The following is a 14476-nucleotide window of genomic DNA, read 5'->3' on the forward strand; positions in this document are numbered from 1 at the left end:
ACCATATATCTATTATTTATTTCTAATCCTATGAGATTCTTATTTTATTTTATTTTTATTTTACGAGTATATATATAATTATATGCATCATACTAAATGCACACTCGTACGAACAAAATTTTACGTACTATTTTTTTTCTCAGCTAGTTTTGTTTTATTTCAAAAAAAAAGTTTCAGTAAGGATTTTTTTTCTCATCAATACAACTACGAATTAATTAATTAATTAATAGAAATTTTGTTTTGTTTTTATTGTGATCGATGGATTTTTTTAATTAGTAGAAGTTTTGTTTTGTTTTTATTGTGATGGATGAGTTTTTTTTTAATCAGTAGAAGTTTTATTTTGTTTTTATTGTAATTGATTTTTTTCCAAACCATAATAACATTTTATTTTTTTTATTGTGATCGATTTTTTTACCAATTACTTATTCCTAATCATATAAGATTTCTATTATCTTTTCTCTCACGAACAAAAATTTTCCGTACGATTTTTTCTTGCTATGTTAAAAGAAAAAGCTTCGGTAAGAGTTTTTTTCTCATCATTACTAATTAATTATACCCTAAATTATTTGTTGTTTTGGTCATATTCACTATCGTCTCCAGATTTTTTTCCCCACCATAATAACATTTTATTGTTGTGTAATCGACAAAATTATATTGTCATAATCATCTTTTCCATCTTTTAATTATAAATCGTTTTATTATAGGATGGCTTCAAAATATTCTCAACTCGACGATGTTTGTCCCGGACGTATTGATTGGAAGATTAAGGCCGGCGTCTTAAATCTTTGGATTGTAACAAGTTTCTATTACCGTATACAGATTGAAGTATAGAGAGGATTTTGTTCGATGAAAAAGTTTTCTTTTATTCTTAAAATATTTATGATGTACAATTCTTAGAAGTTTTTTTTAATATATCTAATAAATTTATCTGTTCCATATTTTTTATTGTGTGTATAGCATGACCGTATTCAAATAATATTTAAAAAATATCTTTTTGCAAAATATAGACAACAAATAAGTGAAGGAGAAGTATATAACTTCCAAAATTTGTTGGTCAGTGAATCTACCAACAAATTTAAAACTATTAAAAATCAATACAAATTGACCTTTTTGACAAGTACTATAATTGAAAAGATTGGGATCTCAAAATTCGCTTTTAATTTTGTGAACTTTGATTCAATTTTGAACCAAGAGAATGAATCGTTTATGATTGGAAAGTTTACTGTTTTAACTTTTATATTTAGGTTTGTTTTTTTTCTTTCTTATAATCGTATAAATCTCTTAAAAATACAGATGTTATTGGTCATGTCGTGAAGAATGAAAAAATAAGAGAAATAGTCAAGCCAAACAAGACAATGAAATTGCTTAACTTTGTTCTTTAAGATTTAGAGTAAGTTGGAGTTCCCTATTTATCACCCGTATTTTTCACATAAAAAATTATTTTCTTCCATCTAGACTTCTGAAACAGAAGAAGAAGAAGACGTCGACGCGAATTTGGAGGTATAAACACTATCAATTGAAGCGCTTTTTCATTCCTTTGCAATCTCGAGGGTCACAAACTGCAGTGGCTTAAAATGTTGATCCGTGATGAGGAGGGAGTCGTGACGTGAAATATCGTGAATGTGCGGATAAGTATTCAGGAATTTGAGAAGATCCGTGCTCATTTTATAGTTTTATTTACATCTTTTCATTTTAAAATTTGGATAGGTTTATGCTCATTTGAATAGTTTTATTTAAAACCTTCATTTTCGTATTTATATTTGATGATTATCGAACCTCTAAAATATAAGTTATGATATGATGATTATATATAACATACTTTTAAATAATTTTTTAAAAAAAATGCCCTTCCTTCCAACGGACCGTCCGGACTAGTATCATAATAATAATACTTTGAGAAGATGATGAAGGGACAATGTCGAAAAATTCTGATATGTAAACATTCATTTACTAAAATAAAACATGTAACTTAGATTCATAATATAACTCGAATATTGAGATTTATTTGCAGAATGCGAATAAGCAAGCTGACAAGTTTGAAAGAGAAAAAAAAAAAGAAAAAAAAAACGCTTGCAATTACAAAACTACCAACTAGCATGTTGTAACCACTTATCGTAGGAAAATTTCTTAGAAATCTAAAAACCATATGGACAACGAGAGAAATCCACGTCCATGTCTGCATTTGGGTGGACAAAATGGTATTTTTTTTCCTTATCGCACAGGCTGCTGGTTGTAATGGTTCTTCTCTTTCTTCTTTGCAGCTGCAAGCTTTGCATTCCTTGCAGCAGCCTCCTTTGCGACTTTTGCAGCGACGTCAACCTCTTTAGTAGATTTCTTTTTCTTCGACGCTGCTATCTTCTTTATACGTTCTTTCATATCAATGCCGGATGCATCGTCTTCAGTTCCATTGTTTTGATCTGCATTATCATCATTGTGGGATTCCTTTGTTGAAGATTTATCCTTCTTTTTCTTCTTCTTGCCAGCTTTCGATTCTCCTGGAACACTTTCTTTCTTTTCTTCCTGTCCATTTGACACCCCATCTTTCTTCTTTTGTTCTACAAGACACGCACAACAACATCAAAGGCTAAATAAACACACTCCAATTCATGCGTTGAGAAAAACTAAGCACCACTAAAAAAAACTAGAAAGTGACTACAAATTTTTATAAAGTATTGGACCAATTATTTGCGGTTAAATTGAAGAGAACAGTAATTTGAAAATTCTTACCTCCTGACTCGGTCTGACCATTGTTCTGTTTTGGAGCAACACCAAAATCAGCTAAAAGAGCCTCGAGTTCTTCAAGTTCCTTCTTTTTCTTTTCCTTTTTGGAGAGTTGCTTCTCAGCCTCCTTAGGTGGTGGCGCTGAGACCTCTGGCTGTTTCTTTGCAACAGCCTCAGTAAGTACCCGAGCCACCTCTGATTCATGCTCATGATCATCCTCTATATCATCGTCACCTTCATCCAAAATGTCTTCTTCACTTTCACTCTCCTGTCATCATCACGACAAGCAAGTTCAATACAAACATACACAAGCACATTCAAAAGTAATGATAATAAATAACAGTGCTAGTCCCATAACAGGAAGGAAGAAACAGAAAACCATGTGAGCATTCCTCACAAGTTCATGGATAGGCTGGCCCAAATAGTTTTTCTATTTCATCAACCCAACCCTTCTATATAACAGAGTTCAAGCGGATTTTTACAGCATACCGAAAAATAATCTATCCCGAAAGACTAATGTTAGACATGTTATGCACATCATCGCATATTCTGGAAACAATTCTAAACCACACTCGATAGGAGTCTAGTTAAAACTATAATATGAAATTATAGTTACAAAAGAGGCGACTCTCATTCATTTCAATGTAACCATAGATCATGAACCAATAAATGTGCAAAGATTATAGTTCCTCACCTCAATAATGGTGTGCTTCTCCTGCGTCTTGGAAGGCGCTGAGGTGCCCCAAACAGACTTGGGCGGAGCAGTGGTAGCATAATAATCATCATCGTCGTCGTCGATATCAGCCCAAGACGTTCCCTTGAGAGTCGCCGGAGCCCAGAAAGCTTGTGGCTCCTTGTGTTGGTTCTGATTAGAGGACTTAGATGAACTTTTGGAATTCTTGGAGGAGCTACCAGACTTTTTCTTCTTCCTCAGTGTCTCAAGAGCTGCAAACACATTCGTGTTGTTGATCACCATCGATCCTTCGTCTCTCCTTCCACCAACCATTTTTCTCAGCTCCCTTTTTTCAATCAACACCAAATTATAAGAAACTAGACCTATAATAAAGCACGAAACTGGATTGAAACAGCTCAAGCTTCAGGGAAATTAATCCGACTATGTCTCAATCAGGTTGTTTCGACAGATTATAAAAATAAAAGCTATAGTAATATATATAAACTAAAATTTAAAAAATCAAAATCAATTTTATACGTAATATGCAAGATTCCTATTCGAAATTCGTATCGATTCGTCTAAACCAGCGCAGATTCTAAATTAAGCTGACAGAAAAATCGACAGAGAAATATACAGCAAGATCACGAGATGGGTGAGAGAGAGGTCGTATATATGGATGCGGAGCAAGGTTGGAAATTGTTTGGATGATGAGAAAATCTGGGTAGTGTACGAGAACGTATATAGATTTGTTTGGAGATGGAGAACGAAAATTATATATACTAGTGCTGCGACGTCACGAAACAGACAGAGAGAAAGAGGAAAGAAATGGAAAGATTGGATTTTTATTTATAGGGCTACAAGAAAATTACTCGATGTGGTTATAATTGAATTAGGAAATTTTAATGGCGGTGAATGGAGCTTAATTGGTTTCCAAAACTACAACCACCTTCTCAATTCATCCGAATCGGCGCCTATATACGTATGCAAGTAATGTTAGGATCGTAATTCGTACATGCATCACGGTGGTCCTTCAATTTTGTTATTTTTTATGAAATCGTCCTTTTATTTTTCAACTTGGAAGTCCTGTCTGTATTTAAATTCTTGCTAAGCTTGAAGATTCCTCGAGCCTAATTTTGGAACCTAATTACTGGTATGGTGGTCCAGTGGAATTTAACACAATACTGATCTTGGGTTCCGTATCATCCAGATTAAACTCTTCATTTAGTACGACACTCTTCTACGGAAATACAATTCGTCATTGCATTCTATAGATAGATAAAAAATGGCATATCGAAATTGATTACTATATTATGCATAAGAATAACATCTTTGAGTGATTGCATGTTGAATATCAACGACATACATGATAGTATGATACATACACGTAACTGAAAAAAAAAAAAGCTTCACTTCGATTACTTGGTCAACATTGATAGATTATTGATCATTTAAAATTCATGTCTTTTGTATGTTGACCACCAAAAAACGTACAACAGCAAAGTAGGTCTAATCAATTTCTCATAGATTTCAATACAAGGTCGAATTACAAGTATCTTGTCCGTACATATTATAGCCAAACCACAAACAGAGGCTCTCTCAAAGGGAAGCAAGAGGAGGGATAAGGAAAGAATATAACAGAGCTATGAGCATAAGAGAAAAAAAAACACTAGTCATTTTCTTTGTTTTATGATTGGTAATCCAAACCCTTCAATGTCTAGGCCACAAAGAATAGGAAAACCATAAGGAAAAAAATTAACACGAAAAATATCTTGATCATCAGCCACCTATTGGAGGATATACTGTTTAGGTATTTGAGTAAAGCTCCTTGTGCACCTTCCACATTGGCTAAAGTATCATCTACGTTCTCGTCAATCCTTCAATTAAAAAACAAAAGTGCAAATCAAAACATAAAACAACATTTCACCAACTTCAATGCATGATTCTAAAACAAGAATAAAGTTTTTCCGAAGAAAAATTATTTCCACACAACAAATGAGCTTTCTCAGTGATAAAAAAAAAGTTCTGCAATCCCATGTTTAACACCAAGTGAGAAGGATGCAAACACATGCTCTGTGAAACAAAGATGGCAGGACAGGAGGCAGTATGCAGCTCATGAATGTACAATAAGTTTCTTACTGGTACGATGTATGCGTATCACATATTTAAGGGCGAGAAAGATGGTTAGTATGAAAGACATGACTTACAATGTATGTTATTCGAGCAAAATATAAAGGAAGTACCTGATAGCAATCTCCCCCTGCTGTGAAACTAAAGTTGCCAGCTGGTTGAAGATGCTTCCCAATTCATGAATAGTTGACTCGACATTTTGAAGTGCTTCAGCTCTGCTTTGCATATAACTATCCTGCAAAGGAACCATTTGCTGTTGTTGCTGTTGCTGTTGCTGTTGCTGTGACTGCTGCAGCAATGGTTGACTCTCTCCATCAGTTTGCTTCCTGTAAATTAGAGAGAAGCAATAAGTTCTCAGAACAACATGAAGACAAAGTCCGGGATTAAGATCGATTCGTAAACGTGATCACTAGCCTAGAGTTAATAAGCACAGAGAAGACTCTAAGCTATGCGATGAAGACTCTAATGCCTACAGCATTAACAATAAAATAAAGGGAAAATGCTGGATAATCAATTATGTGTTATACAAAACCCTAGTCAGACACTGAAGGAGAAGGAACTAAGATTGCTAACGTATGTAAATTGAACAAATGGCAGCTGATTTTTGTTACGCCTGCAGAATAATCCCTCATCACAAAGGTCACTACCACTGACCATTAGAACCCTCTAAAGCAGTTAACCATACATTCATGCTACTTCTACGTATCTTGGATACAAAATTAGTCATATGGATCCTTAGGATTGGAGTATTCTTTTCTTCCCAAAGTATCATAACAACTTCTCTGTTTACCCGGGTGTATTGCATTCCTTATTATTTCATACATAAGTACACAACATTGTACGGAATGAAAATGTTGGCTTTTGTTTTCTTCATCGGAGAGCGAAACCTTTTAATTAATAATCTCAATATCCATAACATGCGAAACCCTTGATTTTTGGTGTTCGCCGGAATAGTTAAAGCTTTTACCTGGGAAACAATTGAGATGAAGCTTGTGAACCTGAAACATTAGCCCATGGAGGTGGTGCGGCTGAAGTACTAGCAGAAGTAGATGACTTTGCTGCAAGTGGACGCTGCCGAATAAAAGGATTTGTTGCCTCTTTTGAAGACGTGGAAGAAAACAACTGTCTTCTGTTCTCATGAACTTTCAAATTCTACACAAATGTAATATTGTATAATAATTAGCCTTTGAGACATTAAACAATCAACCAAAGGAAAACAGTACTAACAAACAATGAAAAATGTTCCGAAACCATGTTAATAAAGGGGAAATATTTTGGTCTTACCTCTGTTCGCAAGGTAAGGACTTCTTTAAATTCTTTTGTTGCACTCATTAACCGGTTCTTCAGGTCATCCACAACTGTAGTCGAGTGACTGGTAGTGTCGCTGGAAACACCACCTTCGTTTCTGTTGTTACAGAAGAGCTGAAGATCTACCACAGCAGAGTTGAGTGCGGTGATGTCCTGCTTGATAACAGCAGTCAATTCCTGGATTTCCATAGTGGGGTCATCAAAAACTGAAGTTCTCTTTGCCACTGCAAAATACAAGACATATCAGATAGCTTTACATAATGCAATGACATTACAGCACACCATGCACCAATTACACAAAAAAGTACAAGAAAATCCAGGCACTGTCTCAGCAAGTACAGATGCATTTTTGGCATGCCATGCATTCAGCTGCAACCTAATAAACGATTTTTTAACGTCTTAAAAATTGAGCCCAAAATAACTCCAATACAAACCATAATTTAGACAAATGGAATAAAGCAAAACCTAAAACATAATGCTAGAACTCACATTTAGCCAACTTCGAGAGTTTTTGTGATGTCTGATGAATTCCAAACCCGATCTTCGAAGCCCTTCGATTAAACTCGGACTGAATTGCAACCGCTGATCGCTGCTCCTCCGATTTTGACCCGCTGCTGCTGCTGCTGCTAGCTCCATTCGGACCTGGCCCAGATGATACCGACTTCCTTAGCCTCTCTACTACGCTTTGAAACTCTGGCGTCCGATCTCTAAACGATGTCTGAGCTGATCTGAGAGGCGGCATTTCTCTAAATTCGTTTAATCTATATGATCAGAATTTCACAATAACAGTAACAGACACCTGCGAAATGATCATCAGATCAAAAGACCATTAAATTGCGTGAATCGAGCTTAACAGCAGAATAGATGAACCTTACCTCTGAATGTGATATTGTAATTCGAAAAACAACCAACGAAATTGAGAGATCCGAAACCCTAACGAACGAATTCCAAAATTTATTCCCTTGAAATTCGTCGATTTATTAGCACTACAGAGAATCGAGATAATGAGCTTTAGATCTGGATTGAGAATTTTGTGAGGAGAGTTATGTGAGAAATGAAAGAATGGGCGGGTACGGTTCGAGAGGTGAAAAATACCCGACAATACCAATTAACATTTTAAGATAATGACGATTTAGTCAGTATTTTAGCGCACAAAACTAATATTGCCCCGTATATTTTAAAACATCTGAAACTGGTCCATGTTAAGTTAACTGCTTAGAAGTAAAAATTCCATAATAAGAAGCAACAAAGTGCCAATCTATAACTGACGAGGAAAGTGGTCTAATGGTTAGAGCGTCGTCTCCCTCATCGAAAGGTTGAAGATTCGAATTAATGGGGAATGTCGAGGAAAAAAAGTGCCGATCTATACTAATCCATCAATGTTGAACACAAAGAGAGAATGTCTTTACACTTGGAACATGATATATATATCTATCAGTACATGCACATTCTCTATCTAGATATTATCTCATAAAACGTTGAACTTTGAAGCATAATTTACTAGTCCTTGCTTGTGGCTAAAGCCACGAGGCTGCGTTTGGAAGATTTCAGATTTTTTGTTCAAAACCTACAAATTCGTCAATTATGAGTTGGGCGCTTTAACCATTCAGCCATGGATGTTTAGCAGGGATCCTCGTATATGGTGAAATAGTATCTCTCTTCAAAAAAGCATGTTTTTTTATCGCCGCACAAAAAAAAAATTTTATTGCGAATGAACAAGATATTGAGGAATTGTGCATACGTAAAATCATAATTATTGATACGGGCCTTTTCCACATAAAAGGGGAATCTTTTGTTACAATAGAAGCACAAGTGATGTGGATTATTTAAGTATTACAATGTTATCAAAATTTTGCGGGTGTTTAACTTCCAAGTTAACATTGCTTTTGTTTTTGCACGAGGATACATGTGTTGTTAAAAACTGGTATTATCGGAGTTATAAACATTTTTTCAGCTACACCTAAGCCTTGTAAAGATGAATCTTGTACAAATTGATGGGATGAAAGTTTAAAGATCGGTGTCTATTTTGAACTTTATTCGATTCGGTTCAACTTCACTGAAAAATGTAACGGTAATTTGAACGGGATGATATGTACATTATATTGGTATTAGGTTGTGACATTCACATGGATATAAGTTTCAATTAGCCGGAGAGATTCTCTTTACTTCTGCAATTTTTTTCTACCTTATTATTAATGACCATTAAAAAGATAAGAAAAATCCATAAAATTATCAGTGAATTAGATTACAATAACATTACATAAGATCAAACCTTGATATTAATAATTTAATCATGACATTTAAACTTGAATCTGACTGAATTGCAAGATAATTGCATACGATTCCAAAAAAAAAGGATAGAACATACATCATAATTAACGAAGTGCAAATATTATATAAACTTTACATGCATTAGTGATCACACTTGCCCGCTCAACAATCAGCACGTCCGCATTGGATTTTGAAACAACCAATTATATGGGAGGCATATCGTTTGAAACAAACACACTTGAAAGGTGCTGATGTGTATGATTCTTGGTGATACGAATCACGCTTGAAAGAGGCTGAAAAGGGAGAAAAAATATGAGAATCATAGCATTGATCGCCAACCATCATATCAGAAACGGTAAACAAAATAATGGGGAAAAAGGGTAAATCTAGACTGATATGTGTGACACTGAAATCGACAATCGTGCCAGCTCTACTAAATACGAAAAAGAAAAACGCAAAAAAACAGAATCGTACATATAGCTTAGTAATTACCTCTCGAATGCCAAACGCCTTTTGGACTATAGAATTGGTTGTTTATTTTAAACACATGATCGTAATGTAATTTTGCAAATACATTCTTAAAGTCGGTACTTTTTCTAGCACGGAGTAATATTTTTTAACAACACATGATTGCATATAGATGATTCTTAGTTTCTTACTCTACACTCAGTTAATGGTACATAAGCGACAATTGAAGGTAATCAGAGGACACTTTTTCTTTCAGATATCTTTTGTGCTTATCCATCTTTTCAGATGCCCAAAAACCAGATACGCATTTTAGCTTCAGCACGTGTCCACTACTTGTCCTGTTAATGGACGATAAAGCAGAACAGCCACACTGAACAAAGAATTGGTCGAATCGGTTAAATGAATCAAATCGAGAAATTCACTTTCCTACCTCTGCAACAGAATCTAGATCTGTTAAACACAGTCTGTTGCTTTCATTTCTTTGATTCATGATGGATTCTTCTAAGTTCTAAACTCATAGAGCTCGGTGAAATGAGCTCGGTAAAATTCACATATGTTTTTGGGTTTCCAACCAAATACTGTCATCTTATCGATTCCTCATTTAGTCATCAAAATACTTTAGGTATAAGAATACTTTTGCTGTATATCATCAGCTGACAACTCGTTTTGTAAAACCTTGTGTCTGACTTCGTAGCAAAAAATTTATCCAAAAGCTCCAAAGGTCCCACAATTCTTAGACTGACTAATCGATAACAAAACAGAAAAACATTGTTCCAGTATAATATTAATCACTACAATATGCAAAAACTTAATTAGAGTTGAGGGATCCTTGAAAACACTCTCTTTTAGTGACCATGTATAAAAGCATAAATGAAAAGAACACAAACTTTGAGATTAATCATGTCTTACAACATTAGCCACTCACAAGAAAACAATTGCAAGGGCAGTATCTTATATGCAACAGGGTCAAAGTTCCATTTCTTAAGCTATTTGAGAGAAGTGCTCTGAAATAGTATAGTCAGAAGAACGCTGAAGCCAAACCTGGAACAATAATCGAAAGAAATCTCCACATAGACGTTGAACCCTCTGCCGGAGTTTGCTTCGAATCATGGTCACAACTGTCAATCGACAACTACTTCTACACAATATTGGTGCTGCTCAAATTTGATGCACACAAAGCTCAATTTCAAGGTGCAAATTGTCATTCAACATTGTAGATTTGTAGTATTAACTCATTTCTAATGGACATCCACGGAGAAACAATACTGCATAACAAAGCAAAACACATTCTAGTACAAAATATAAATATATTGAGCCAAAAAGAAGTTACACATCACTCTGGTGTGTGGAAAAGTTGTTAGACTGTTTAAGGGTAGAATCTAGCAGTAAGCAAATACCACACTAACTGCGAGCGCACAAAGATTTCTGATGGAACAGAGGAGTTTCAGGTAGAGTGTGTTCATAATCTAACACTTGGCCTTTTAATAGCGCAACTGACCTCAACGACAATCTTGCTAACAACTGACTTCAATGACAATCTTGCTAATATCGGCATACATCCGCCTTTACTAACACTCAATAACATTAATGCAAGTCTAATTAGCCCTGTGTTGAAAAGGAAAAAAGTATTCGTCTTTCTGCATCTGGTCGTCCCTAGATAGTTTTTTTCTAAATAGACTGCTATTTCAATGTAATGATTAAAATAAAATGAAGATGAAGATGAAGACGACACATGCACAATTAGAAATCAAAATTATTCAACTCATATAGTGAAGAGAAGAAATTATCCCAGAGCTCTTGCCAATATTAGTAATGGTTATTTTAATTCAAGAAGCTTAAGAAAATGCATTCGTGCAATGGTCGTATTAATTTTTTCGCGAAAAGAAAGTAAACGTCTTATAAGTAAAGGCGAAAAAATAAGCATCGATAGTTGATTAGAGCCATGTTTACCTTCATGAAAAACGCAAGCCGAGCAAGGGAATTAAAGAGTGTACTGATATTACTGCACATATAAATGAATTGTATAAGCAGAGAGATGATCCTTATAGTTGTTGCATAGCACACAACTGATTTGCAATTAGGACCCAATAATCATTATAATTAGCATATGAATATAAATTAACACAAAACAAAACATATTTAGCTGGAGAAACACACTCATTACCGTACAAAGCAATAAGGAAGGGACTTATAATTTTAACAATGCACACTTAAATTTGAACTCTGTAAGCAATTGATAAAGGCAAGCTCTATAAATACATGCACGTTAACAAACGGACATTTCACTCTAAGAAGGAATATGTCAAATGTCAGGAAAATCATACCCACATGCGTTTGATATAAATAGACAGTATCGGGCAAGACGAATGTAAAATAAGAACTAAGCCGCTGGATGACAAATGATCACTCAAACTCATTTTGAAATGAATGGAAAACTTACACGGCAAGAAACACAAATCACACCCAAACAAACTCCGGCTGCAAGAATAGAAATGTATTAACATGACTACAATACCGATAAAAAAGATAACATAGCCAACCAATAACCAAGCCAAGCGAGAAAAAACAATAACAATGAAACACTTAGCCACTTGTTGTCAACATCGAGTGAAATTCTAGGAAAGACACAACGCCAAGTGACATGGTAAAAATATGGACCGGATGATATAAACCAAAGCTACTGTTAATTTTTAAGGAAGCGGGAAAATCAGAGGATCGGGAATAGCGGTAGTACGAACCAGAAAATGCAATTGAGATCGGAGGTGAAAATGATCGAATCAGGCGATCGAACAACGTAAGGGCGATTTAAATAAGTGGAAACGTCAATTGTCAGTTTAACAGTTCGGCATTGTTATCATGTTATGAATAGGTAAAACCCAGCGTAGTAGAAAAAATTTAGTAAATCTGAAGAGGAGGCAACCGAGGCTGGATGAAGTAAAATAAACCCTGCAAAACATGAAAAATATATAAACACCTGCGACTGATGAGAAGGAAGAATTTGAATACAGAGGCATCATTATTTATCTTCAATTTAAACATAAGAACAAAAAGGCAAAGAAATTAAAATGTCAGAAAATAAATAGATGCTAAAATTATAAATGCAATGAACGGGAATCTGCAGCGTACTTAGATCACCATACATAATGATAATATTCTGGTATGCCAAAAATAAAATTCTTAGTTTGACAACCTCTGCAAGTTACTACATGAGTTAATAACTTAACAAAGGAGAGGATCATAACAACGGAGTGGTAACGCACACAAGTAGATGAAAAGCAGTGAGAAAATTGTCCGTAGTTAGAAACTACCATTAGCAATGTAACTGATTCTAGTCATCCTCCCATTGCTCATCCACCAGTATAGCACAGACGAAGAGAATACAACCACATACAGATTCACATTGAATCGGGTTTTTTTCCAATATATTTGGAGCATGAAAATGCAAAATGCAAACATATCCAACCGATATAAGAGGATAAGCTTGTAATGTAATCTATTGAGCTCAAATAGAGACTTACAATATTGCCCAGGGCAACAACATTGAGGAAAGTAGAATAGCATCTTGAATTGAAAGAGGAATTTTCGCCTACATCTTCGTCGGCAAGCAACATGGCTGCTTGCTTCATCGAATCTGCTAACTGCGAAAACTCCTCGATCGCCTCCATACCAGCTATTGCATAACTAAAATTCATATACAACGAATCAAATCATATTAAAAAACACAAATCAATAAAGGAGATAATCACAGAAAAAAAATTGATCGAAAATGTCACTTAGAGGTCAAAGAAGGTAGAAAGATACCAATAATAAGTGGGGTCGTCAGAATCCCGAGGTTGGGCGAAGACACGAGGGTTTCTAATCTCAAAACTGCTCTGGCGCTGTGGAGATCAATCGGGAAAACAGATCAAGACGTTGGCGCTGTGGAGGTGGACAGGAAAAACAGATCTCGTTGCCGGTGTTGTGAGGTCTACGGCTCGCAAAGAAGACGGAGCAGTCATCGTCGTTGGTGAGCAGATCGACAGACGACGACTCAAACGAAGGCTGAGGCTCATCGCCGGTGCTGTGAGGATGGCGGTTCGCAAGGAACACAGAGCAGTCGTCGCCGCTGTGTAGAGATCGACGGGATCGGCCACAAAGCTTCACTTTAATTGGAAATTTGATATGGAGTGCGTTTGATTTGAAAAATTCAAGTTTTTTTTTTCATATCAACAATTTAATTTGGTAAGATGATAAAGATTAAAAATGGAATGCACATGGATCGATTTTTTAGAGTTTATTTCAATCTTCTCTGTATAGAAGAAGAAGAAAACTATCCAAATTAATTAACATGCCATAGAAGTTAGCTATGTGTAAAACACACTCTTTGGGTGCGTGGGCTGCGAGGAAAAAGGAGGAAATGACGCGCGTGAACAGTACCAAAATAATGGACAGTATGGATTTTTCTATCTAAAAATAAGTGGCACAGATCAAAAGTCAACAGACTATAAAACATTTAATCTGATGAACGGGAAATAGAGACAGTGGTAAATAGAGAAATAGTTATTTTACACTTGTCCTATGGAACGCAATTTGATTTCTATTTTCTATCGATATTAAACCATTTTAGATTCGTTTAGCTAGTGAATGAAATCATTGAGGCCATTCAATGATAAATGAGATGGAGTTTGTTGCTTTTTACAAGCTTATGAACCTCTGGAAAGATAGATGGAAACAATGTGTAACTTTATTCTCATTCTTAACTCATACTAGTATGATGATTAATAGAAAAAAAATCACCGAATCTAAGTTACAAGAAAAATGTCCAACTAAGCTCTTCATACAAGAATAATTGTCTAACCAACGTTTTCATAATAAAATTAATGTCTAATTATTAGGTATTATCACTTCATTTTCTTTTTAACGGTACAA

The 14476-nt window shown here is 35.1% G+C and overlaps 2 protein-coding genes across 2 annotated transcripts; both read right to left on the minus strand.

Moving 5' to 3' along the window:
* Positions 1 to 2211: 2211 nt before the first annotated feature.
* Positions 2212 to 3727, minus strand: LOC139883171 (uncharacterized). The gene is made up of 3 exons (XM_071867384.1): positions 3416 to 3727; positions 2728 to 2989; positions 2212 to 2555 (listed from the first exon to the last, which is right to left on the minus strand). The coding sequence occupies exons 1-3, from the start codon at positions 3725 to 3727 to the stop codon at positions 2212 to 2214; spliced, it is 918 nt and encodes a 305-aa protein (XP_071723485.1).
* A 1381-nt stretch (positions 3728 to 5108) lies between these two features.
* Positions 5109 to 9242, minus strand: LOC139883175 (syntaxin-32-like). The gene is made up of 6 exons (XM_071867389.1): positions 9232 to 9242; positions 7319 to 7557; positions 6806 to 7053; positions 6489 to 6673; positions 5635 to 5847; positions 5109 to 5268 (listed from the first exon to the last, which is right to left on the minus strand). The coding sequence occupies exons 1-6, from the start codon at positions 9240 to 9242 to the stop codon at positions 5109 to 5111; spliced, it is 1056 nt and encodes a 351-aa protein (XP_071723490.1).
* Positions 9243 to 14476: the final 5234 nt, after the last annotated feature.

This window comes from Rutidosis leptorrhynchoides, unplaced genomic scaffold, assembly GCF_046630445.1.
Source record: "Rutidosis leptorrhynchoides isolate AG116_Rl617_1_P2 unplaced genomic scaffold, CSIRO_AGI_Rlap_v1 contig364, whole genome shotgun sequence".
Taxonomy (NCBI): Eukaryota; Viridiplantae; Streptophyta; class Magnoliopsida; order Asterales; family Asteraceae; genus Rutidosis; species Rutidosis leptorrhynchoides.